The sequence below is a fragment of the Cebus imitator genome, unplaced genomic scaffold (genome assembly GCF_001604975.1).
Source record: "Cebus imitator isolate Cc_AM_T3 unplaced genomic scaffold, Cebus_imitator-1.0 Scaffold61, whole genome shotgun sequence".
Classification (NCBI taxonomy): domain Eukaryota; kingdom Metazoa; phylum Chordata; class Mammalia; order Primates; family Cebidae; genus Cebus; species Cebus imitator.
This window is the reverse complement of record NW_016107376.1, coordinates 6,879,275-6,906,175: the sequence shown is the minus strand read 5'-3', so window position 1 is coordinate 6,906,175 and position 26,901 is coordinate 6,879,275. Positions and strand designations below refer to the sequence as shown.

The 26,901-nt window shown below is 41.7% G+C and overlaps 1 protein-coding gene across 2 annotated transcripts in view; it reads right to left on the bottom strand.

The window, feature by feature from the left end:
- CCDC3 (coiled-coil domain containing 3) overlaps nt 1-26,901 on the bottom strand; it is a 133,450-nt gene that overhangs the window by 102,459 nt on the left and 4,090 nt on the right. Inside the window, exon 1 of one of the 2 annotated variants that reach the window (XM_037739032.1) lies at nt 25,972-26,377. The exons of the other annotated variant lie outside the window; for it this stretch is intronic. Within the exon in view, the coding sequence (XP_037594960.1) occupies nt 25,972-25,973 (2 nt within the window). The 5' untranslated portion in view covers nt 25,974-26,377. Of the gene's footprint in view, nt 1-25,971; nt 26,378-26,901 lie in introns of those variants that run through there. 2 annotated transcript variants of the gene reach the window in all.

Sequence of the window (26,901 nt, the reverse complement as noted above, 5' to 3'; positions counted from 1 at the left end):
AAAGATTTTTAAAGGACTTATAAGACCCTCTATCCTACTGGACTATTTTCTTGAGATTGAGCTGGTAAGCAGACTGAATTCTATCAGCCTCTTATACAGATTAGGGATCAAATTCCAAAACGGCTAGTTCATTGCTCTCCAGGAGCTGGTATCTAATGAGGCCAGGACGGGAATTTATCCCTGCTCTTGCTGTACAGCACACCCTGGGTCTTCTGGCATTGATGATGGGAGAGCCAACAGTCATCACGGCGGCTACTGTGACTGTGTGTCAGCGTGCCGGGCATGCCACATGTTTCACGCATGCAGCCCTTACCACAGCCTTGCAACGGTGGTGTTATTACCCCCAATTTACAGAGAAGGAAAGGGGGTGCATAGCTAGGAAAGAATAAAGCTGCAATTCAGACCCTCATCAATTCATTCATTAAATCAACCCAAACTCGTTCGCAGCTGTATGTCAGACATTGGAAACATTCTGGAGAGAGAAACAGACGTGACACAATTTCCACCCTCCAGGAGCGAACCAATGGACCCCAAACTTGGGCCACTCCATCTGTGCCTATCATTGTTCTTCAATAGGAGAGCCTAGGTTGGGGGAAAGAAGGGATGGTTAATAGGTACAAAAAAAATAGAAAGAATAAATAAGATCTAGTATTTTCTAGCACAAGAGGGTAACTGTAGTCAAAAATAATTGAATTGCTCATTTAAGAATAACTAAAAGAGTATAACTGGATTATTCAAAACACAAAGGATAAATGCTTGAGGGAATGGATACCCTATTTATGCTGATGTGAGTATTACACAGTGCATGCCTATATCAAAATACCTCATGTAATCCACAAGTATATACACCTACTATGTACCCACAAAAAGTTAAATAAAAAGTTTTAAATAAAAAATCGGTAGAGCTTATCTGCTATTGTCTACACACGGTCCAAAGTCAGATACATCTTCCAGTAGCAACCAAGTTACACCTCCTCAAAATTCCCCTCCCATCAGAGTTAACAAACGAATAAACAAATACAAGCCCCAGCAGCTGGGACGCAGCTATCCCATCTGAGTCGAGCTCAAAATTTTCTTTTTCCCTTTTGCTGACTTTTTTGGTAAAACAAACAAAAAAAAAACCACTTTGTTTTACATGTGCCTGCTCTTAAAATACTGTATATAGGAAATGGACCCAGAAAACCTAACAGAGATAAACAGATCAAAAATAAAAGACATTCTTCCTATGATATCGTATTTCCTACTTATTCAGGGCCTTTCTTGGAGGCTCCTAATGTACAATGTAAATGTTAACTCATTCTTCCTTCTGGTATCCTTGGGAGGCAGGAAGCCAATGTTATTTCATAGATAAAGAGGCTGCAGTCCCAGAGGTTGAATGCCTTCCCCCAGGTCACATAACTACAGGCAGTGTGAGGGGGTGGGAATGGAACTTGGGGTTAGGACTCCCTGCCTGTGGTCCCCCGGCTCTCAAGTAGGGCCTCCTTCCTAAGAGATAACTTTGTATGTTGAAACTGTTGGAGTCTCATTCTATAAAAGGAATACTATGGAACTACTGAGACAAAATATGCATTTTTCTTCCCCTGCACATTAATACAGGGTACACCTTCAAGAGGCGATTCAGCAGATATAAGCACTGTCTACGATACTTCCACATTTATCTGGCGTGGGGACTAATGTTGAGCCTGAATGACCCAGTTCTGCTGGCAGAGGACAACAGCAAGGGGCTGAACTCTAGACAGCATGATCTCTGCCAGTTTAAGCACCTGCATTTCTGAAAAGGAATGAGCTAGGTCTGGGGTTGAAGAGCACTACATAGAAATGTGTTACCCTTTGGGAGGTCTCAGAGCACTTTGTTAAGCAGTGTGCTTGTGTCCTCACTCTACAGTCATGAGAACGACACAGCCAAAGCCTTTTTCACAGTGGGCAAAATGGAAACAGGGAGATGAGCTAATTTTTCATGTAAGCGAGATGAAGTTCTAAGACTGTCTTATGGCCAGGCATGGCGGCTCACAACTGTAATACCAGCACTTTGGGAGGCTGAGGTGGGTGGATCACCTGAGTTCAGGAGTTCAGGACCAGCCTGGCCAACATGATGAAACCCTGTCTCTACTAAAAGTACAAAATTTAGCCAGGTGGCAGGTGCCTGTAAGCCCAGCTACTCAGGATGCTGAAGCAGGAGAATCACTTGAACCCAGGAGGTGGAGGCTGCAGTGAGCTGAGACTGTGCCACTGCACTCCAGCCTGGGTGACAGAGTGAGACTCCATCTCAAAAATAAAAAAAAAAAAAGAAAAAGACAAGAAAAAAAGAATGCCTGTTTAAATTTCAAGTCCATCCAACCAATTTCCCAACATCTTATTCTTTAGATTGTTAGATACTAATGGAAATACTAGGCATGGCCTGAGCATTTGACAATATTCATCATTCAACATTTACATTTCAACAAATAGCCTTTAATATTTTTCTTTCAACTACCATGCGTTGGACACTATTCCAGGCCCCGGGGCCACAGCAATGAATAAAACAGGCTCTGTCCCATTGGGGTTGACATCCATCATGTCTCAAATTGGTATGACTGATAAAGGAGGGAACAGAAAACTAGCCTTCGGAGACATAACCTTTCCTTGGGAAAGAATAGCTTCAAAGTCTTATTTCACATCTTCTGAAACACTTTCATTTAAATGTCCTTGTAACTAACCAGGCTAAGACTAAGCACGCCAGGGTCTCGCTGTACAGTCCCCAAAATGCCAAGTTTCCCTTTGTAGGTTACAGCATAGCAAACCCTAAACTGAGAACAAGGTGGGCTTTTTTTTTTTTTTACTTTTCTTTCCGATCTATGTCCTTGGAACAAAATGAATAATAATAATAATAATAATAAGCCAAAGCTCCAGAGGGCTGGAGAGGGAATATGTGTGGATATCGTAAACATAAAGCTGGGTTTATGTTTATGGGTTTTCCTGAGATGTTGTCAACAAGTGCCTCTTTCCCATAGGAAGTGAAGTCTCTGGGGACGTGGTAGAAATTCAGACAGTGAAGAGTGGAATGAAGTTCTTGGAGGGGGAGGGTCCTCCTGCCGAAGGGAAGACCCACAGCTGCGCCCTCTCAAGAGACTGTAAGTTCACAAACTGCACACCAGACCAACTGTCATCCCTCACATACTTGCCTGATATCTCATCAGTATCTGTCCAGGGAATGTGAAAAGCTGCCACAGGATACATGGGAAAGTTTACAAAGACTCCCGGCCTACAGGCCACTGTGTGTTTTCAACATGCTGGTTCCACGTTTTTGCTAGCTGCACCGAGGACTTAAAATCCTGTTGAAAACTTTCTGGAAAAATAGTTTCTCCTCCTGGAGGAAGAATCTCACAGGATTTTTGGCTTGGTGGAACATTACAACGGACTTGAAAAATTAATAGAGGCCAGGTATGGTGGCTCATGCCTGTAATCCCAGCACTTTGGGAGGCTGAGGCAGGAGGATCACCGGAGTCCAGGAGTTTGAGACCAGCCTGGCCAACATAGCGAAACCCTGTCTTTATCAAAAATACAAAAAAAAATTAGCGGGCATGGTGGTGAGTGTCTGCAATCTCAGCTACTCGGGAGGCTGAGGCAGGGGGATGGCTTGAACCCTGGAGGCAAAGGTTTACAATGAGCCGAGATCGCACCATGCACTCCAGCATGGGTGACAAGAGCAAAATTCTCTCTCAAAGAAAAAAGAGAAAGAAAGAAAGAGAGAGAGAGAGAGAGAAAGGAGGGAGGGAGGGAGGGAATGAAAGAAAGAAAGAAAGAGAGAGAGAGGAAGGAAGCAAGGAAGGAAGGCAGGAAGGAAGGAAGGAAGGAAGGAAAAGAAAAGAAAAAGAAAAAAAGTGTAGAAGGCATTTGGATATTCTTATGTTTACTATAAAAACACTGCATTAAAAGGGTTAATCAAGATTGCTCTGAGCCATAAATAAAATTTCATCCCTTTTTTGGAATCAGGAAAAAGTCTAACTGGTTCATTCATAGCAAAACCCCACAGGTATCACAATTAGAATGTTTACCCCCTACGTGGTTTTTCATGTGCACACAGCATCTATTGACCTTTCCATCTGTATTCTCATTGTACAGATACCATGTGATCAGCATTTCACTAACTTCTACCCCTAAGTAAAGTAGTTTGTAGAAGAATATCTGTTTTTTCCTTAAATTTTCCATTACTTTGTTCCATTTAAAAATACATCATAGGCCAGGTGCAGTAGCTCACGCCTATAATGCCAGCACTTTGGGAGGCTGAGGCAGGCAAATCACCTGAGGTCGGGAGTTCAAGACCAGCCTGACCAACATAGAGAAACCCGGTCTCTACTAAAAATATAAAAATTAGTTGGGCGTGGTGGCACTTGCTGTAACCCCAGCTACTCTGGAGGCTGAGGCAGGAGAAACACTTGAACCTGGGAGGCAGAGGTTTCAGTGAGCTGAGCTCGTACCATTGCACTCCTGGGTAACAAGAGTAAAACTTCATCTCAAAAAACAATACAAACAAACAAAAAATTATAATTTAATGCTGGTGACCCCTTATGACTCATGATAACTTTTAAAAATATGTTTTTCAATATTGCATTAATAAATATGAACACTGGGCCGGGCATGGTGGCACACACCTGTAATCCCAGCACTTAGGGAGGCTGAGGCAGGTGGATCACTTGACAGCAGGAGTTCAAGACCAGCCTGACCAACATGGTGAAACCCTGTCTCTACTAAATACAAAAAAATTAGCTGGGGGTGGTGGTGCATGCCTGTAATTCTGGCTACTTGGGAGCCTAAGGCAGGAGAATCGCTTGAAGCCGAGAGGCAGAGGTTGCAGTGAGCCAAGATCACCCCATTGCACTCCAGCCTCGGAAACAAGAGTGAAACTATATCTAAAAAAATAAATAAATAAAAACTATTAATAAATTATGAATTTACAAATAAGCTTGATTCTAGGACCTTGGAATATGCTTTGATTGGAATACAGATCCATTTTTCCTCAAAACAATTTTTACTTCAACTTCAGATTGAAGGTACATAAAACCAAATCACCTCTCTGAGAATTCAAGGAGAACTCCTTTCTAGCAACGTGAGGCATGAGTGGCAATGGTTCACAGGATTCATCTGCTCTTCACAAACTCAGGGATAGGACCCATCTATAGTTTTTCTAACACATTCCCATGAATTCTAAATTGTCAACACCTAAGGTTAATGATACCTGTCTTTTTGCTGTCATGAACAGTTAGGGCAGTTTAGCAAAAGATAAATCATCTTCACATAGAGGGTTGTACTATTATTCTCAGCAAAGGACAAAGCTTATTTCTATATAATGTTAAACATTGTATCAAGGGAATAAGCTTATTTTTTTTTCTTTTATGCTCTGATGAAATTATTAGCCTACAACACATTTCTTTCTTGATTTGGAACATCTACTCTTCAAAAGTTTATAGAGTAATAGCAGAGAGTTTCCATGCATGGTGGATCACTTTCATCTCAAAATATGCACTGATTTTTAAGGAATGTGCAGAAGGAAAAGTCAACCATCCCTCTGATGATTGGATAAACAGATCAGCCTTGATCTGAAAAATACTCCACTCAATTAAGATACTTTTAGCTACTAAATAAAATACACAGTGATAAAGTAGGAAGAAGGGACAGAATAAGAACTTTACCAAGAATAGCCAACAAGTTAGTCTTACAATGACTATGAGCAAAATGTTTTTACAAAGAAATCTTATCAAAGAAAATAAAATTTTTAAAAATAATGAATAAATATGATCACTAGTTATCAGTAATGACTTGCACTCAAATATTTGCTGAATGAATGAACTCATGAATGAATCAATCAATATGTCCTGTACCTATAAACATCCAACTTCAGCTTTTTGGAGGTTTATTTCACACTAAAAATGCTTATTAAATGTAAATATTCTCTTGTCAGATATTTAATTTGTGTGTTCAAACTCAAAAGAGTAGGCTTTGAGGGGAAGATTATATCAATGTTACATTATAGCTATAAATGTTCCACTCAGCATTTGCAAAAATGCAGTTCTTTGAGGAAATAACTGAGCTTATCATTTAACAATAAAAGAAGACATACTCCTGGGGCAACTTTTTAAAATACACCAATTCAAGGTACCATCGTTTCCTTTCCATCTTTTTACTCCTATCAATCACAGCTTAACCTTCCTGTGATCCCCAGGTCTTCACTGAAAAGCCTCTCTCCACTTCAATCCTCCCTTAAGTCAACCCCCTCCTAGCTCTAGTATCAGACTTCAGGCAAAGCTGGCGTCAAAAAAGTCTTGCAGCTTTTTCCAGCAATAAATTCTGATAACTTTACTCCGACTACAGACTGAAGAGCTCTTTCCTGTGGCAGCTTCTCTTAGGTCTATTGCTGAATCGATTCTGCCAGAGGTGTGGCTTCCTTTGTTCAGGTCTGTTTTCTCCTTTCTACAGGGCAGAACAAAGAGAGACATTCAGAATCATCTGCTCTCTGACCGTAACACCAATCTCTTTTCTCTATTTTGTGACTCCCAACCTCCCATTATCCACTGGGTAGTTTACCTCCAATAGGATGGGTACTGTAGAGGGATGGCATTCCTCAGGCCTCTTTTCCTCCTCCTCTATTTTTCTAGCCCATTCCTTCCTACCCCAACCCACCGCAAGAGATGAGGAAGGACTACGTTTGTTGATGAGAGTCTAGGAGATTCACTAAGTCACATCAGCCAGAGAAGAGACGACCTCCTCTCTTCACCCTCCCCCTGTAGACTACGCAGAAGCTATCTTCTCAGAGCAATCCTCTCGCTCCTTCTTTTAACCCCTTCCACACCTATCATGACACAGTAAAGCAGGTCAGGACCTTATCTAAGAATCCAGACTTCTCTCTGGCTCCCTCCCTCCTTAAAGTTATACCTGAATGTAGTGTTGTCAAAATTTAGATTCAGGGTGAAAAGCAGGAAGTCTGTCTTAGACCAGGAGCCTAAATCACGTGCTTCAACTCAACATTTACCAGAAAGCCCAGCATCAGCTGATCCTAGAGCCTACTCAGCTATAAACACAATGGTATTAGCTTGCTGCAAAAATAATGGCGGATTTGTCATTACTTTTAATGGCAAAAGAAGTGGCCACTTTTAAATAAAAGTAACGGCAAAAACTGCAATTTCTTTTCCATCAACCTAAGGGGCCCCCAGTCTGAACATCCATTATCAGAGTTGTTAACAGAAGCAAAATCATCATGTTGTGAAACTGTTTACTTAAAAACGGACCATTTATCAAATTAATTCCCAACAAAATGTCCCTCCTTCCAAGGCATTAATATTTATCCATCTATCTCACCAATAGTATAGCAGATAATAAATTCAGGTACAGAAGTCTACTATGAAAGAAGTTATAAATATTGCAATAGATGAAGGATTTTACAAAGTTGATGAAACTGTACCTCAGAGCTGCTTGAAATACAGGCCAAGTCATTAATAAATGAGGATATAGCACAAGTTTACCAGTGAAAAATCAAAGAGAAAGCCAGCAAGGAAGACATAAAGTTACTTTAAAAGAAAGAAATTCAAATAGCAAAAGATTAACAAAGTACTTGGGAAAAATAAATAAAATCCTTGAGTTGTGGGGGATTTTTGGACAAAATGGCCCTTTTCATGACTGTACAGCAAAAATCAAGTGTAAAGTAAATGATATTTAACCCTGCTATTATACAATTTTATCTAAAAATTATTAGCCGCCTGTTTGACTTACCTACTTACTGCTGCATAAAAACCACCTATATATTTCATGATTTAAAACAATAGCAATGTAACATAGCTCACAATTCTGTTGGTTGATTAGGTAGTTTTTCTGCTTCACCTGTGGTCTGGATGCTGGAATGACAAGAAGATCCGAAATGGCTTTATTCATATGGCTGAAAGTTGGTGCTGGCCATTGACTGAGGGCTGAGGTGGAAGGGTTTTCTGGGGTTTCAGTTCTCCTACCCAAAGTTGCTGAGGCTTCCTCCTAGCTTAGTGGCTAGGTTTCAAGGACTGTTCCAAGAGAAGAAGCCCCAATGTGCAAGTATTTATCAGGTCTCCAATGACACCATTCTTGCTAACATCCCATTGTCTAAAGCCAGTCACATTGCCAAGCTGTGAGTCAATCAGGGAGGGAACTACACAAAGCTCTGAATCCCAGGAAATAAGATTCATTGAGGGCCACCAAACAGAGCACTCTCTGGTCTCTAATGGAGTGTGTCCTTACTACATGAAAAATATAATTATCCCCTCCAAGGATCTGAGGTCTTGTCTTACTATGATATTATGTACAGAATCTCATCATTTAAATCAATCCAGGTGCAGAAGGGGTCTCTTGGGTGTAGTTCCTCTTGATCTGAAGATGTGTGAACTAAAGAGGCATGTTTTCTGGTCTACACACACCCAATATAAAATGAAGAGGCAAGCACAGGAAACCTGCAATAGATATTCCTACTCAAAAAGGTTGAAAATGGATGGTACACAGAAGTCACTGGTCCATAGCAATTTTGAAATCCAGTCAGGTGCATGTAGCTAGTTTACTGATGACTCAGTTCTGCTCCCAGCAATGGATTCTCTGTGCCTCTTACTTCTGCCCTCTGTGCTTTAGACTCTGTTCTCTGAGATATCCTTCTTTTTCCAAGAGAAATGACCTAAGTGTGTAATTGAGTTTCTTTTTTGATCTACTTCTTCCCCATAGAAGTTTGGAGGTCTTGAGGCATCTTTTCATTTTGAACTACCTCTTTCCTTGTTTTTGTTTGTTTGTTTAGTTCAAGCTGATATAATTTCATTAAAATGTGTATAGTTTTGCATGTATCAAACCATAATCTGTACTAGACAAAACGCTGCTAACAGATCTCTTCAAGCAGTCCTCTCTCTGCAGAGCCAGGGTTTGCAGGTTGTCTCTGACCGCAGGTCAGGATGCTATGGGAAAACACCCTTAATATTCTCAGTACATTTTGCCTCACTGAGAGGATCTTTGAGACAGTCCTTAAATATTTCTAATGTGTTAACAGAGATATTGACCCTAAAGCTGTATTTCACTCCCAGCACCCTGTACTGCGTCTTCAAACCAAGGTCATTTCTTACTTCGACAATTTTTTCTTGGAAAGACTAGGAATGAAAAACAATTGCGTTATCAAACATAGCAAGTTGTAGCTCCTTTTTAGTTTTTCTAAATTCTACTTGAAATCTGAACAGGTCCTTCTTTAGCTCAACATGTATCTTCTGTTCTTTATCATAGGCAACTAAAAGGAGCCAGATGGCACATTCAATATTTGGTGCCTGAAAATCTCCTTAGCCAGATCCACAAATTTATCAGGCATGTTTTCTATGTTCCACATTACCAACGCAACCATTCTGTTACTCGTTCTGCCAATACATAGCTTGGGTTCTCGTCCCTCCAGCTTCCCACAGGAATCTCCTCATTGCCCTTCTAGCCCCCACTAATAGTCTCCTTCCCATTCTTCCACAATTCTTCATTCCTTCTGTCTACCAGAAGGAATGAAGGACCTTGTGTTATTGTGGGATCCCACTTTCAGGTAACAATTTCTATTTTAGTTACCTATAGTTGTATTTAAAAATCCCAAAATTTGATGGTTTATAATAATTTGTTATTACTTCTTCCAATCCTGTAGGTTAACCGGGGGTATTACGCTTCATATATTGTTGACTTGGAGTTGGGCCGTCTAGAAGGTCTACAGTGGCTTCATTCATATGGCTGTAAATTGGTACTGGCTGCTGATTGGAGGTTCAGCTGGAACAGGCAAAGGGGCTTCAATTATTCTCCATGTGGTTGCTTAGGGTTTCTCATAACATGGCAGATAGGTTCCAAGAAGAAGCATTCCAAGAAGACAAGCCTCAATAGGCAGGGACCTGTCAAGCCTTCCCTTGCATCAATCACTCTGCCTAACATTGCATCGGCTAAAGCTCATCATGTAGCCAAGCCCAGAATCAATATGTGAGAGGACTCATAAGGAAACAAGTACTACGGAGTAGTTTATTGAGAGCCACCAAACTCTATCACATCCTTCATTTGGTTGAACAAATGATTTAGGGCACAACTGTCATTATAAAAGAATCCTGTTAATTATAACATCAGAAATCACTTTTATAATTTTTTTGTTTTATTTGAAAGGATACCATTGAACCTGTTTTATGTTGTCCACGGTGACGTTTTGGTCCGCACTTTAAGTGGATTTCAGTTGAGCGGCCTTTTCCTAGTATCAATTATCCTCAGATATAAAGCGTCTTCTCGTATTTTGTTTTTCATTTCACTTTTATACCTTGAGTCTCACTCTCCGGTCGAGAACGCTTTGCAGAAAAGTAGTAACACAAAAAACAGAATTTGGACATTGCTGGTTCCTGGAAATAATACCAACATAATAGCAGCAAATATCATCCTTCTTCCTGACAAATATCTTTTTAAAAAAAACTTGGCTGGGCACGGTGGCTCACACCTGTAATCCCAGCACTTTGGGAGGCTGAGGTGGGAGGATCACTTGAGGCCAAGAATTTGAGACCAGCCTGGGAAACATAGAAAAACTCCATCTCTACTGAAAATACAAAAATCATCTGGGTGTAGTGGCATGTGCCTATAGTCCCAACTACTCAGGAGCCTGAGGCAGAAGAACTGCTTGAACCCTAGAGACGGAGGTTGCAGTGAGCTGAGATTACACCACTGCACTTCAACCTGTGTGACACAGTGAGACTCTGTCTCAAAAATAAATACAAATAAATAATTTTTAAAATAACAAATTTCACTCTTTACGAAGAATTAACAGGTCACTCTCCCACCAGCTTTATAACGAGGCATTGATAATTAGGTGTGGCCTGAAATTATATACAATAGTACTTTCCTCATTATACCTTAATAACCTATAGCTTTTACAAACTGCTTTAGTGGGAGGGTTCTAAAGAAATTAATTCTAAAAAGCCTATAGTCTTCACACGGAACATTTTGAACAAAAGTGTAGTGGTTTTTTTGTTGTTGTTTGTTTTGTTTTATTTTTTTTTGAGAGGGAGTCTTGCTCTGTCACCCAGGCTGGAGTGCAGTGGTGCAATCTCAGTTCAATGCAAATTCCACCTCCCAAAGTATAGTTTTTAAACAGCGGTTTAATTTTTTTCTTGGCTTCATGTTTAAGCTTTAAATGAAAGTTTAAAGAATACAAGTATTTCATGTTTTATAACACTGCATGGTCTGCACTTAGCATTGAATACTTGGGATATGTCTTTTTCACATAGCAATAGGAAAGGCTTGAAGTAACTGAATTCACTAAAATTTAGGAAACACTCCACATTCTCATCTAATCCTTGATAAGACTACAGGTAATTTTTTTTAAAAGATATTTAAAATCCAGCCAAAAAGCATACAGGCTAACCATTTTGTTCCCTCCCCGAGATTCTCAGTTTAATCTCATAACAGTCATCATAATAAGCTTTCCTTTTCCCACTCCAGCATGAATATCAGAAGTCCTGTAAGTAAAACTCTGTAATCAAAATGCTTCCCAGAGCCAGTGATCTCAACAGAGTTGCCTGAGCCACCCCCAAGGGTGTTGTTAACCTCTTCTTCCATTTCCTCCTCCTGAACAGATCCGTCATTTTACCAGACCGGAAATTTCCTTTTCTTTCGCGTATCTTCATAAGCAATTAAGCGAAAGATACCTGACCCTTGGGGTTTTGTCATTGTGCCTTAGTTTCCATGGCAATCTTGGTAATTTGCAAAGGACCTGTAAGCCTTGCTTTAGTATCAGCTCTGTGTCTATCAAACTTGAAAACAAAACCAGTGAAGAACAGGGCGCTGGTCTATGGGCAAGCTGGGGGGGTGGCGCTGTCATCAGGGACGAGCTTATGTGACGGTCAGTGTGTAGGTTCATGGGTGGATCTCAACAGCAACTCCTCCACTAACAGACGTTTCTCATAACCCAAAGCACACCTCGGGGGCCATCCCCTCCACATCCAACTCTTTCAACAAATACATGCTGTCTTATTTGAAAGAATCTAACGAGAAAGTGATTCAGTAACAAATGGTTTCCATTTGTCATGCTTGTCAGGAATTTCTACACATCCCATAATACGAAGTCTTCCCCTGTGTCTTTCTCTCTGACTTCTCATTGCACTAAGACACTGATTAAGAGGCTGATGATTAACTTACTAATAGCTATCATTCACTGAGTAGCCACCACATGTCATATTATATATCAACAATCCAATGCCAGAGCACAGTGGCTCAGGCCTCTAGTCACAGTACTTTGGGAGGCTGAAACGGGAGGATCCGAGGTCAGGATGCCAGCCTCTGCAATATGCTCCTGCTGTGTCCTTTCTGATTCCACTGCCTGCTCCACAGTTTTCACCTCCAAATCCCACATCTCCAATCATAAGGAAAGCTGTTTTGATACTGCCTCTGGAAGCTGGTTCATGTTGTCCAGTTGGGTTAAAAACAGGGCTGGGGCTGGGCATGGTGGGTCACGCCTGTGATCCCAGCACTTTGGGAGGCCAAGGTGGGTAGATCGCTTGAGGTCAGGAGTTTGAGATCAGCTGGCCAACATAGCAAAAACCTGTCTCTGCTAAAAATACAAAAATTAGCCATGCATGGTGGTGGATGCCTGTAATCCCAGCTACTTGGGAGGCTGAGGCAGGAGAATCACTTGAACCCGGGAGGCGGAGGTTGCAGTGAGCCGAGATTGCACCACTGCACTCCAGCCTGGGCGACAGAGTGAGACTCTGTCTCAAAAAATAAAAAAATAAAGAAAATAAAAACAGAACTGGAGAAAATCTCTATAAAGCCCAGTCCTGGCATCATTTCAGGATGCCCAGGTAGAGAGCACCAATCTCTCTGCATTTCTGGGTGGCAATCTCACAGCCCGAGGCTTTCCTAGGTGGAAGCTGCCTCTTCTCGGCTTTAGTGCATTTTCTCGTGTTTTTGCTCTAACATGTCTTACGTTATTTTTTTCTGTTAACTTCCTGAAAGCTAGACAAAAGAAATTCTTGCTTTTGGACATCACTGGAGTGATGGTTCTTGTAGCTCAGCCGTTCTACATCAGACATTAGAGACCAAAAATAAAAATAAAATAAAATAAAAAATAAATGCTAGCTAGTAAAGAAGATGAGTCTCAACTTGGTTCCGGAATGAATGACAACATTTTTCAAAAACATTTTGCCAGAACAGGTCTCCTACTCTACGTAAACCTTTCAAAAAAGTTGTAATTTTTGTTTTTGTGGTTAAACCTGTGAGTGAGTTAAGGGCAAGACCTGTCTCATGTTTGTTTATGTTCCTTTGAAGAAACCATGTTCTGCTTGTCTAATTCATGTTAAGGGAAATACTCTATCATCCAAGGCATTTTGTAAAATATCAAGAGCATCTAGGTTTTATGGTCACCATTCACACACAACCCATGGCTCCTTGACCATAGCTGTCCTGGAATTAATACTTGGGAAGATATTTCAGAAAATGGACTTGAATAGATAAACCAACAAACAAAACCTTATCCTCTAGGGAGAGAAGCAAAAAGGACCTGAAGTGTCTAATACCATAAAGCAGAGGCTGCCCACCGGGATGAAGTAATACAGAAAAGGACAACATGGAAGAAAGATTGGGGGGTAGGAGATGTCATGAGTCCTGCCCTATCTCTTTTATACTGTTGACCTCACTGAATTTAACAGATTTTTCAAAGCCTTTTTAAAAATCCATACTATAGTATATTTTAAAACTTCAAGTAAACTATACTGAACTTTGCAAATAGAAAACTCTTTCCCAAAGAGCTTAAATCAGACAAACTTCTAGAAAACCATATTCTCTCTAAGACAGAAAAGTGAAAGACTTATGTACATTGTTTTGTTTTGGTTTGGTTTGGTTTTTGATTTTTGAGATGAGACTCGCTGTGTGGTCCAGGCTGGAGTGCAGTGGCATGATCTCTGCTCACTACAACCTCTGCTTCCTGGGTTCAAGCAATCCTCCTGCGTCAGCCTCCGGAGTAGCTGGGATTACAGGTGTATGCCACCATGACTGGCTAATTTTTGTATTTTTAGTAGATATGGGTTTCACCATGTTGGCCAGGCTGGTCTCAAACTCCTGATCTCAGGTGATCTACCTACCTCGACCTCCCAAAGTGCTGGGATTACAAGCGTGAGCCACCATGCCCGACCCTTATGTACATTTTTTTTTTTTTAGATGGTGTCACCCAGGCTGGAGTCCAGTGGTGCCATCACGGCTCACTGCAGCCTCAACTTCCCAGGCTCAAGCAACCCTCTCACCTCAGTATCCAGCATAGCTAGGACTGCAGGCATGCACAACCAGGACCAGCTAACTTTCTTTTTCATTGTTTGTAGAGACAGGGTCTCACTACATTGCCTAGGCTGGTCTTGAATTCCTGGACTCGAGCCATTCTCCTACCTCAGCCTCCCAAAGTGCCAGGATTATAGGCAAGAGTCACTGTGCCTGGCTGCTTTTTGTACTTTGAGTACCATAATCACATAACGAATTCCTGTATTTTTATATAAAATATTTGTCATCCTTGCTATATGTTTTAAAATAAAATGTCTAAAATAGCATACAACAAACCATCAGCTTTAATAATTATCGATATTTTATCATACATTTCATCTACACTCACTTTTTAAAAGTTGAAATACTTTAAAACAAATCAAAGTTTTCAAGTCTTTTTAAAACTAAATACTTCATTGGGTATCTAAAAAGAAGATAATATTTCATTATATAACCATAATGCCATGAACACACCCAACAAAATTCATCATCTGACACTTGAGCCTGTATAAAAATTCCACAAATTGATCTAAAATCATCTTTTTACCATAGGTTTATTGGAAACATGGTTGAAGGTGATCACGCCTCTAAGTCTCTTTTATATTCTTCTCACTAGAATCACTAAAATAATCATCTCCCTCTTCCCTTTTTCTTTCCACGCCATTGGGTAGCTGAGGAAACTTGGTGCATTGTCTTAAAGAACTTACTACCCTCTGAATTTGGCTGTAAAGTCAGCTCTTAAGCTTTGAACGCCCTTGCCAGCCAAGATATCCAGAGGGGGCTGGGCGTAGCAGCTCATGCCTATAATCCCAGTGCTTTGGGAGGCCAAGGTTGGAGGATCGCTTGAGCCCTCCCACCAAGAAGTTTGAGACGAGGCTGGGTAACATAGTGAGACCCCATCTCTAAAACAAAAATCTCCAGAGGAACATCCTTTGATCTTGTAGGCACTCTGTACTGCCTTAGTTGATGAAACTGGCTGGCATATACCCTGAGTGTCTATACTTCCCTTCTCCTCTGCTGGTTCCACAGTGGAGGAGGGAAACTAACAACTTAGACCCTAAGAGCCTTTCTCCAGGTCTCCAGCAGATTTCAAAAGAGAAAATGTGGTGCTGTGGAATACTATGCAGTCATGAAAAGGAATGAGATCAGGTCCTTTGCGGGGAATGGATGGAGCTGGAAGCTGTTATCCTCACTGAACTAACGCAGGAACAGGAAACCAAATACCACATGTTCTCACTTATAAATGGAGCTGAATGATGAGACCATATGGACACACAGCGGGGGAAAATACACATTAGGGCCTGTCAGAAGGTGGAGGGTGGGACGAGGGACAGCATCAGGAAGAGTAGCTAATGGATGCTGGGCTTAATACCTAGGTGATGGTGATGACATCTGCAGCAAACCACCAAGGCAGACGTTTACCTAGGTAACAAACCTGCACATCCTGCACATGTACCCCTGAACTTAAAACAAAGGTTGGAAAGCAAAAAAGAAGAAAAAGAAAAAAGAAAGCTGGAAGACCTGAGTTCTGCTCCCAGGACTCAGCAAAGAGAAAGTGCCGCCTAGGGTTGTGTAGGAGCTGTCTTAGGAAAGAACAAAAGTTGATTGTTTAAGAAAACAAACTAGCATTTATGTTCCAAAAGAGGAAACTCCTATCACAAATATATAGGACTTGCTGAGGCTCAGCACAGAGGCTTGGCATCACTACTTGGAAAAGCACCTAGCAACAAGTAGTAGCCTGGGGTGCTCTAAGCCCTGACTTCTGTCTACCCAGCCCCATTCCTGTCTTTGTATTTATAGGCAGAGAGCTCAGAGTCTGCAGATTAGGAGCAATAATAAGGACGGTGTTTGTGTAGCACTTTGTCCCAGGCAGCTCCAAGCGCTTGGCAGGGAGCATCTTGCTCCCGCTGCTGGAACTGTGGGGAGGGAGAGAGCTGTGGCCTGGGGAAGAGGCTGTTTTCTCCCACACGGTCCTGAGCATTTACGCTGCCACCTCCTTGTGGCTACATCTTGCACACCTGCTCAAGGTGGCTCCTCCAGCTCCCTCTCATTGGGCTACTTCCGAAAGTCCAGATCCCTCCTTGTAATCCAGAAGAACCTAAACACGGGTCCCTGGAGTTGATAATGTAACTCCAAGAGAAGCCTTTTGACAAAATATCTGGGAGGGTTCGAATGCCACCATGCTGATGCTTCAGTTCAGATAAACAAGCACTGGCCAAGGCTTGGGGCTCAGCGCTGAGTGTAAAAGAGAATATACCTGGTGCTGCCTTCCAGAGACTCTCAGAGCAGGCTTGTGTTCGTCCATGCATCCCTGGTCTAGCGTTCTTTAGAAAAATACTTCCAGCTCAAACCTGTAATCTCAGCACTTTGGGAAGCCGAGGCAGGCAGGCTTCCCAAAAGTCAGCGGTTTGAGATCAGCCTGGCCAACATAGTGAAACCCCATCTCTACTAAAAAGACAAAAATTAGCTGAGTGTGGTGGAGCATGCCTGTAATCCCAGCTACTCAGGAGGCTGAGGCAGGAGAATCACTTGAACCTGGGAGGCACAGGTTGCAGTGAGCCAAGATCGCACCACTGTGCTCCAGCCTGGGTCACGGAGCAAGACTTGGTCTAAAAAAAAAAAAAGTACTTCCAGGATGGATTACTTTAAGCTAATTTAAACTATTATTCAGTCATTTACATGAAATTGATAGCACTTTGAGTTACAAATAAAAAATAAAGAACTAGGAGTACTTAGTATCTTTTGCCTAGGAGTTTAAAAGATGTCACAGATACCCTACTTTACAGATGGATAGTAAGTATCAGGACAGAGATTAAAGTTGGAAGAGTGCAGAATAACATTCTGATTTCACTGTAATTTCCACTGTGACCTCAGACAAGTAATTCTCTATTCCTGGATCTGATTTCCTCCCCGTGCACAGCATTGTCAGCTGACAATGGTAGGACCATCCCTCTCCTACAGTGCTTGGAAATGCAGGAGAGGTGGGTTTTAGTTGTCACCATAACTGTGACAGACATACTAGTGACATGCAGTGGGCAGTATCTAGAATGCTGTTTGTCCTGCATGGAAAGCCTTCGTAGAAAAAGATCTTCCTGCCTGGGCTGCTGACAGCACCTAGGTGACTACTGACATTGGGAAATGGTCTCTGCCATCCTCCCAGCTTGATAGTCTACAAATATCTGTCTACATTATGACTTTAGGCAAGTGATTCTCTGGCAATAAAAGCCCAGTCACAAAGGCATTAAGTTCAATGTCCAGGTTGACTGTCCCATACAAGATGGGCATGAGGAGGAAGGACATCTCAGAATCTGGGGTGAACAGAGTGAGCTGGGATCAGGGTACCACTTGCAAGTTATTCGTGATACCCAGACTGTGCTTGGGAAAGACCCCACTGTGTCAACCCAGATTTACATTTAAATTCCATGCAGAATTTATTATTTATGACACTGTCCCCTTATGTGAACATGTTTGCCAGCCCAAGATAGACTGTGACAAAAGGAAGTGAGCCCTATCCATAAGTGGAGGCTGAACAACCAGCAATGTGAGTCATCTACAAAAATAAACAGCTGGGGCTGGGTGCGGTGGCTCATGACTGTAATCCCAGCACTTTGGGAAGCCGAGGGAGATGGATCACCTGAGATCAGGAGTTTGAGACCAGCCTGACCAACATGGTAAAACCCGTCTCTACTAAAAACACAAAATTAGCTGGGCATGGTGGTGCATGCCTGTAAGCGCAGCTACTCAGAAAGCTGAGGCAGGAGAATCGCTTGAACCCGGGAGGCGGAGGTTGCAGTGAGCCAAAACCACACCACTGCATTCCAGCCTGGGCAACAAGAGCCAAACTCTGTCTAAAAAAAAAAAAAAAAAAAACAGCTGGAGCCAATCAATGAGGACAGGTAAGATAAATTCCAGGTTACTAAACTCCTGGCCACCTGCATACTCAAACTTTCAGGTAGCCTTTGAGGGTGACCTTGTATTATGTACAATGCTGGAGTCCTCTCTTCAGTAAATTATTTCCTGCATGAAGTGGACAAAAATTATTTATTGTGTATCTCACCTATGGATTGACTCCTCTAAGACCTTAAGAATCTTTAGAAATTTCATTTGACTTTATTTATTTATTTTTTTTTTGAGACAGAGTTTCGCTCTTGTTACCCAGGCTGGAGTGCAATGGCGCGATCTCGGCTCACCGCAACCTCCGCCTCCTGGGTTCAGGCAATTCTCCTGCCTCAGCCTCCTCAGTAGCTGGGATTACAGGCACGCGCCACCATGCCCAGCTAATTCATTTGACTTTTTAATGTTCTTAAGGTCTCAGCCTCAAATGATTATACCTCAGGCTGAGGAACAAAAAAAATTAAGTTCCAATGACTGAGTACTTATTTTCCAATATATATGTCCAGCAGACTTTTTAGTAAATGCACTAAAGAAAAAAAACGGTCTCCTCAGAAGTTTTCAAAAATAACACCCAAAGCATAAATTCAACTTAGGCAGCCAGAAGTATCTATTCATCTGGGCCCTTTGAGGTAAGCTGAAACAGATTCAGTGCTTCTCTCGGTTTCTAAAAGCCTTTGTCTTCAATTAAAAATAAAAACTAAAGCTAGATGAGTAGTATTTTGACATCTGACCAATTCTTATTTCCGGTACAACTATACAGACTAAAACACCACTCACGGCAAATCTTGCACATTTTTATGTGAATGTTTATTTATACTCATCTTGGCTCCACACCGTGATATCTTGTTTCACACTAAGTATCTGTATGTGTTGATCTCCCCCTCGCTGTGTGTAAGTTCACTCCAAGTGTCTGGCGGAGAATCCTTCTTCTTCTTTTTTTGAGCTAGAGTCTCACTCTGTTGCCCGGGCTGGGTGCAATGGTGTGATCTTGGCTCACCGCAACCTCCACCTCCCAGGTTCAAGAGATTCTCCTGCCTCAGTCTCCCATGTAGCTGGGACTACAGGGGCATGCTACCATGCCCAGCTAATTTTTGTTTTTTTTTTGTTTTGTTTTGTTTTTTTTTTGTAGAGATACGTTTTCACCATGTTGGCCAGGCTAGTCTCCAACTCTTGACCTCAAATGATCCACCTGCCTCAACCTCCCAAAGTGCTGGAATTACAGGCATAAGCCACCGTGCCCAGCCATGGAAGATAATCTTGTTGGAGGCTCCCAGAAGAGACCAGGGACCCTACCCACCACTATCTCCCTAAGAGTGCTGAATGGGCTCCTTGGACTCAGGTGATCCAAGTTGTTTTGGCCTCTGTGTAAAATAAGACTCCCCAGAAACAATGAGGATGAAGCACAGAGTTTGAAGACTGATAGCCTGGATTCAAGTATTAATGATGCCATTTCTTACTGTGTGACCCCCCACAAATCACTGAAATCCTCCGAGCTCCAATCCTCCCCTCCTTCCCCCCACGCCTGCCACAGCAGGTAGCGGTGAGGAGACAAAAGAGAGGAAAACACTTTGAAAACCGCAAATCTGCAAATCATTGCTAATTGTTGAGAAGATTGCTGGGTTGGGAACTAGGACCAACATTGCACCTTCTACTTTCTGAGGCTTTCAGGAATTAGAGGCAAGAATAAATCAAGGAATGAGGGGCAGGAGACCCCCACAGGACAATTTCCATAAGGTGGTTCCCAGACCCAGTCGATAAGGTTGGTTATCAGTATGAAAGAAATGTAGAAATAGCTCAAAGCCTGGTTAAAGCCAAATGTTGTCATCTCTGAATACCTACTTTTACATTTTTCTTATGTACTGTTGGGTGCAGAGACCTCCAACTTCTTGCTTGGTTACCTCCTAAAATAACGGTTGAAAACTCCATGGTTTCTCATACCCATTTAAGTTAACATCTAAAATGTTTCTGCACAAGTTTACATAGATAGAAATGTTTCTTCACAAGTTTACATAGATACAAAGGATATAACTTCTGGTGAATTGCAAATATTGAACACTTAAAAGGAAAACTTCTAAAAAATAATTTCAACTTTTATATTAGGCTTAGGGGGTACATGTCAGGTTTGTTACATGCGTATATTTGTGTGATGCTGAGGTTTGGGACACAAGTGATCCTGTCATCCGGGTAGTAAGCACAGTACCCAATAGTTTTTCAACCCTAACCCCTCTCCCTCTCCTCCACCCAGGAACCTCTAGTGTCTATTATTACCATCTTTATGTCTATGAGACAAAAGATAAAAACAAAGACACAAAGACAGGTTGGGCGCAGTGGCTCACACCTACAATTCCAGCCACTTTGGGAGGCTAAGGTGGATGGATAATTTGAGGTCAGGAGTTTGAGACCAGCCTGGCCAACATGGTGAAATTGTGCTGCTACTAAAAATACAAAATTTAGCTGAGCATGGTGGTGTGCACCTGTAGTCTCAGCTACTAGGGAGGCTGAGGCAGGAGAATTGCTTAAACCTGGCAGGTGGAGGTTGACATGAGCTGAGATCATGCCACTGCACTCCAGCCTGGGGGACAGAGTGAGACTTTGTCTCTAAAAAAAAAAAAAAAAAAGACACAAAGATAAAGACATAAAGATCTCCATCCATGTTGCTGCAAAGAACATGATTTCATTCTTTTTCTTAGCTGCATGTTATTCCCTGGTGTATAAGTACCACATTTTCTTTATCCAGTCCAGCGTTGATGGGTACTTAGGTTTATTCCATGTCTTTGCTATTGTGAATAGTGCTGTGATGAACATATGATTGCACATGTCTTTTTGATGGAATGGTTAATTTTCTTTTGGATATATACCCAGTAATGGGATTGTTGGGTTGAATGGTAGTTCTATTTTAAGCTTTTTGAGAACTCTACAAACTGCTTTCTACCATGACTGAACTAACTTACATCCCCACCCGCAGTGAATAAGCATTCCTTTTTCTCTGCAGCCTCACTAGCATCTGTTGTTTTTTGACTTCTTAATAACAGCCATTCTGACTGGTGTGAGAAGATATCTCACTGTAGTTTTGATTTGCATTTCTCTGGTGATTAGTGATGTTGGCCATTTTTCGTATGTGTGTTGGCCACTTGTACAGCTCCTTTTGAGAAGTGTCTGCCCATGTCTTTTGCCCAATTTTAATAAGGTTACTGTTTCCTGCCTGTTGCACTGTTTAAGTTCCTTACAGATTCTGGATCTTAGACCTTTGTCAGATGCACAGTTTGTGAATATCCTCCCATTCTGAAGGTTGTCTGTGTACTATGTTGACAGTTTCTTAGGCTGTGCAGAAGCTCTTTAATTGGATCCCATTTGTCAATTTTTGGTTTTGTTGCAATTGCTTTTGAGGACTTGGTTATAAATTCTTTCCTAAGATCAACATCGAGAATGATGTTTCCTAGGTTTTCTTCTAGGATGTTTCATTTGAGATCTTACATTTAAATCCTTTATGCATCTTGAGTTAATTTTTGTAGATGAAAGGTAAGGGTCCAGTTTCATTGTTTTGCATGTGGATAGTCAACTATCATGGCAGCATTTATTGAATAAGGAGTCCTTTCCCCATTGCTTATTTTTGTTAACTTTGTTGAAGATTAGATGGCTGCAGGAGTGTGGCCTTATTTCTGGATTCTCTATTCTGTTCCATTGGTCTATGTGTTTGTTTTCGTAATGGTACCATATAGCTTTATAGTGTAGTTTGAAGTCTAAAAATGTGATGTCTCTGGCTTTGTTCTTTTTGCTTAGAATTGCTTTGGCTGTTCCGGCTCTCTTTTGGTTCCAAATAAATTTTAGAATAGTTTTTTTTTTTTCTAATTCTGTGAAAAAAAAACTGACATTAGCAGTTTCATAGAAATAGTGTTGAATCTGTAAATTGCTTTGGGCAGTATGGCCATTTAACATATTGATTCTTCCAATTCATGAGCATGGGATGTTTTTCCATTTGTTTGTGTCATCTATGATTTAAAAGGAAAGCTCTTACATAGCTTTTAAAAGGGTTTCCCGTGGAATCTAAATGTCAAAGCAATTTCATATCAAACATAATTCAATTTAAACATACGTGAACAAGCTCATCTTTAACAGGCAAAAAATTACTCCATTTACTCCTTAAACTTGTATTTCCATTCCACTTTCCATACATAATGTTATGTTAATACGACATACTCAATGCCTGAAATTCTTCTATTGATCACCCATAATTATCTATGACAAAAACACGCATATAAATTGAAATTAATTTTTACTATTTTCTGTGACCGTATGGCTCCAGGTATCAAAGAAATCTCCCTGGACTGAATTATCATTAAAGGTACTGTTAATATGAAATTTATCAAAATAACAAAAACATTTTAAAGAAATTATTAAACATAAAAATTTGGATTTTATTGGGAAAGCTATTCTTCACTCCACTTCTTACTAAAATAGGCAGGGTCCTCATCAACATTTTTCTAATTGTACAATTATTGTTGCTATTGCTATTGTAAGCACTATAAAACTTTCTTCATGTAAAGAAGTACATAAGCTGGGTGTGATTGTTCATGCCTGTAATCCCAGCACTTTGGGAGGAGGACTGCTTGAGCCTAGGAGTTAGAGACCACCTTGGGCAACATCATGGGACCTCATCTCTACAACAAATAAAAACATTTACTTTCTGGGCATGGTGACTCACACCTGTAGTCCCAGTTGCTAGGGAGGCTGAGTTAGGAGGATCCCTTGAGCCTAGGAGTTTGAGGCTGCAGTGAGCCATGATTGTGTCACTGCATTCCAGCCTGGGCAACAGAGCAAGACCCTGTCTCAAAAAAACAAACAAAAAATGGCCAGGCACAGTGGCTCAAGCCTGTAATCCCAGCACTTTGGGAGGCCAAGGTGGGTGGATCACCTGAGGTCAGGAGTTGGAGACCAGCCTAGCCAACACGGTGAAACCCCATCTCTACTAAAAATACAAAAAAATTAGCCAGGTGTGGTCGTGCATGCCTGTAATCTCAGCTACTTGGAAGTGTGAGGCAAGAGAATAGCTTGACCCGGAAGGTGGAGGTTGCAGTGGCTGAGATCAGGCCATTGCACTCCAGCCTCAGCAACAAGAGCAAAACTCCGTCTCANAAAAAAAAAAAAAAAAGAAAGAAAAGAAAGAAAGAGAAGAAGAAGTAGACAAGAATGGAAGCAATTTTATCCTAGCAATATCAATTACTCATGCTCCTTCTGTTACAGTGATCTATCATCAAAAATATTTAATGATCTAATTTTCTGACAACTCAATTAGGTCTTCTCTCAATTTTCATGAAAGCAAAGAATTAGAAATCATCTGATCTGCAGAAACATTTATTACTTAGTCAACAGAATCATTCATTTTCTAAAAAAGTAGCCGCCAATCCAGCAATTTGTCTGGCATCCCAGATATCTGCCCCCGTGGGGCAATGCACCCTAGTAAGATGGGAGAGAGTGAAGGATGTCTTCTTGCATTTCTGAAGCGGCTGTTATGAAAGAGGAGACAGAATGAAGAAGCTCCATTCAGCAGCAATGGCTCACGGTCATTCAGTTCTCACCAGAGCAATTACAGGAAAGAATGCACAGAAATCACAGACCCAGAATTTAAAAAGAAAAAAAACCATGTACCTGTGTAGCCTTAGAAAGCCCTCATGTACCCCTGAAGATGGGGGTATCCAAATTTGAAGCCCGTGGCTGTGTCCCCATTAAACTGGGAGGTGAATCTCCACGGAGCTAGGAACTGGCAGCTGGAGCTTCCTTGACATCTCCAGGTGGCTTTGCGGATCACAGGGCCCTTTGAAATGTTAGAGGTCCCCAGGGAAAAGAGATTCTCAGGACAAAAAAAGTTTGGGGAAAGCTTCCTATTCCTTCTGCCTCTTACAGATTCACAATACAATCTGCATACTAAAGACTAAAGAAACCTGATTAATTTTGTGTAATGCAAAATTTCCCAAACTAATCTGGCTCTCCCCTCCCACCTCCTTCTTTCACAAAGAATGCCTGAATACAACTAAAGAGACTTCAGTCATCTGCTCCGGAGCCTGGTGCAGTCCTGAGAGCTCCGAGATGGATTTCCACCTGTGCCCTCCCTATAAGACCTGGGCGATTCATAGCAGCCACGAGCCTTCTAAAGCTCTCCAGAGGGACTAGGACCTGAGATCGGTTTGTTTCCTTGTGTGGACCAAAAAGTATCTGAGACAAGTCTCCATCAGTTTCGAAGTATATTTTTCCAAGGTTAGGGATGTGCCCAGAAGAAATAAACATGGAATCCCAGAAACAGTCTGTGGTCTGCACCTTTCTCCAAAGATGATTTTGAGGGCTTCAAAGGGGAAAAGCAGGCTGGAGGGGAAAGAGGAGGGGTGTGGTCACATGATTGAATGCACAGGTTGAAAGAGAAAAGGAGCAAGTAGGGGAACAGCCAATTACGTATTCACCTCGCGTCTATAAGGAGAACATAGAGTAACTATCTGCAGGGATACTGAATATTTTATCCGTGGCTATCTTAGGAACAAAAGGTACCTTCTTGCATGACTCTGCTTTCAGCTGAATTTGTTTTCTTTCGGCAGAGTGAATTGGGGTCCTAAGTTTTTATTTTTCTTTTACACTTGCACTTTATGGATTCTGTTACCTACTCAGAAAATGCTACATTGTGTTCTAGCTTTCCTATTGATGACATTCACTTTTAGATGGAGGCTCTCATATAATTAGAAGGTTTCTGCGATATCGATTTTGGGCAGCACCCACAACAGACAGGAACTTGAAAGTATTTCCTACGTGTTACATCCACAAGCGGATGGTCAACTTGGCACGTTGCTAGCTGTCCCTGTGGGTCCCCTGGTCATCAACAGTACGGTGCCAGCTGAGAAGGATTAAAATTAGATGCAGAGGAAAGTAAAAAATCCAAACATGTAAGAGTGGGGAGTGTACATGTAAGAGAGAGAGAGATTCTGCCTGAAAACAGATGCCTTTCATTATGCTCAGAGGCACATGATCTGTTTTTTAATCATCTGGCTTAAATTTTCCATTTTTCATTGCAAAACACCAAGAGTTGGCTACATAGTCATGATGAAGATGAGCACACAAATTTCAAGTGTCACAGTTGGAAAGAGAGGCCTCCTAAGTTGTGCATTGCATGGGAATGAGGATCAAGTCACCTGACTCGATACAGGCTTTGGGACCTCTCAGGCATCCAATCTCTCTAATCCACCGAAGAGACACAATAATGAGCCCCTACTATCCCTTCCCTTTTCATCAAGAAGACTGCAAATTAGATATTAGTCAATATTGTATGCACAAGTCATAAATATTTGGTAGCATGTAGATCAGTTAGATTCTCCATCCTTGACTGCAGCTCAAAACTCAAACAAATCAATCAGAACCTGCTGGGGGAAGAAAGACAGCCTGTAGAACACCTTTTTTTTTTCTTGAAATACAAGAATCATGAAGCATATCTGCCTGTATATTAACTTAATTCCCCTATTCAGAACAAGTGGATTGGATGGCGCCAACAGCAAACAACGCGGATTCCTGGCTCTGCCTCAGCCAAAATGCATTTTACCCTTTGGAAACCTCAGTTCCAACCTGAGAAGCTGGAAAGGCACTAATGAATTTCTACAAGGCTCTGCAAACCAAGGAGGGCAAAGCAGCAAAGAGCTGGAAGAAATGAGACTAAGAGTGAAAACTAGATTTTTATTTCAAAACAACTAGAGATTTCTTGGAGAATTATATATTTTTTAAATGCCCTTTTATGGGAAAACAAAGGCAGCAGAAATAAAATGGCTTACTTACATTTAAAGGAGACTTTAGCAGCTGAAGTGTGACGGAAATAAACTCTTCGCTCTCCAGGTCCCAGAGAAAGCTGCCCTGGGATAGATAACGCCATCGGCACCACAGACCACCCGTTCTAGAGGGAGGGTGCGTCAAGCGCTGATTAAAAATTTATCCAGGTGTGGAGAACAGCTGTAGCTGATTTCTTCAGCGTGCCTCTGCCAATTTCCCAAGAAAAAGAAACAATCTTTTTTCTCTCCATCTGCCCTTCCAAGAAGTAGCTGAGGACAGGGAGAAACAGGAAATCTAAATGTTGTTCAAGTGGGTGCGTTCTGATCCAAACCCACCGTGTGGCATAAATCTGTCATTTTGATTCCGCTGGGGAGGCATCTGCAAACCCGGAAAGTGAGAAGTGAAATTAGCCCAGGTGTGAACCGGGCATGAGGCTGAGGGGCAGGGAAGGGGGACACAGCATTCTTTGCTGTGGCCATGGGTGTGGAATTGGGGGCAGGGCTGGTCCCTTTGCAGCCTGTGTGTGTGTGTGTGCTCTCGTGCTGATGGAAGCCTCATTTACACACAACACAAGGAAGCTGGGCCTTCTCCTCGGTGGTTGGTGAATCTGTCAGACTGCGGGAATCAAACAACAGGAGGCAGGTGTCGGCGTTTAAATGCCTAAATAAGCCATATCTATCCGAGGGCTGAGGCCATGGGCCATAGCTGGGCCTAAGCTTAGAGAAAACTGATAAGTCATCACTGGATTATTTATTCTTTATCATTATGTTTTAGTTTGTTTTTTATTTTAATACAGATGAGGTCTCCCTGTCACTCAGGTTGGAATGCAGTGGTGAGATCACAGTTCACTGCAGCCTCAACCTCCTGGGCTCAAGTGATCCACCCCAGCCACCTGAGTAGCTGCACTCCACCACACCCAGCTATTTTTTAAATATATAT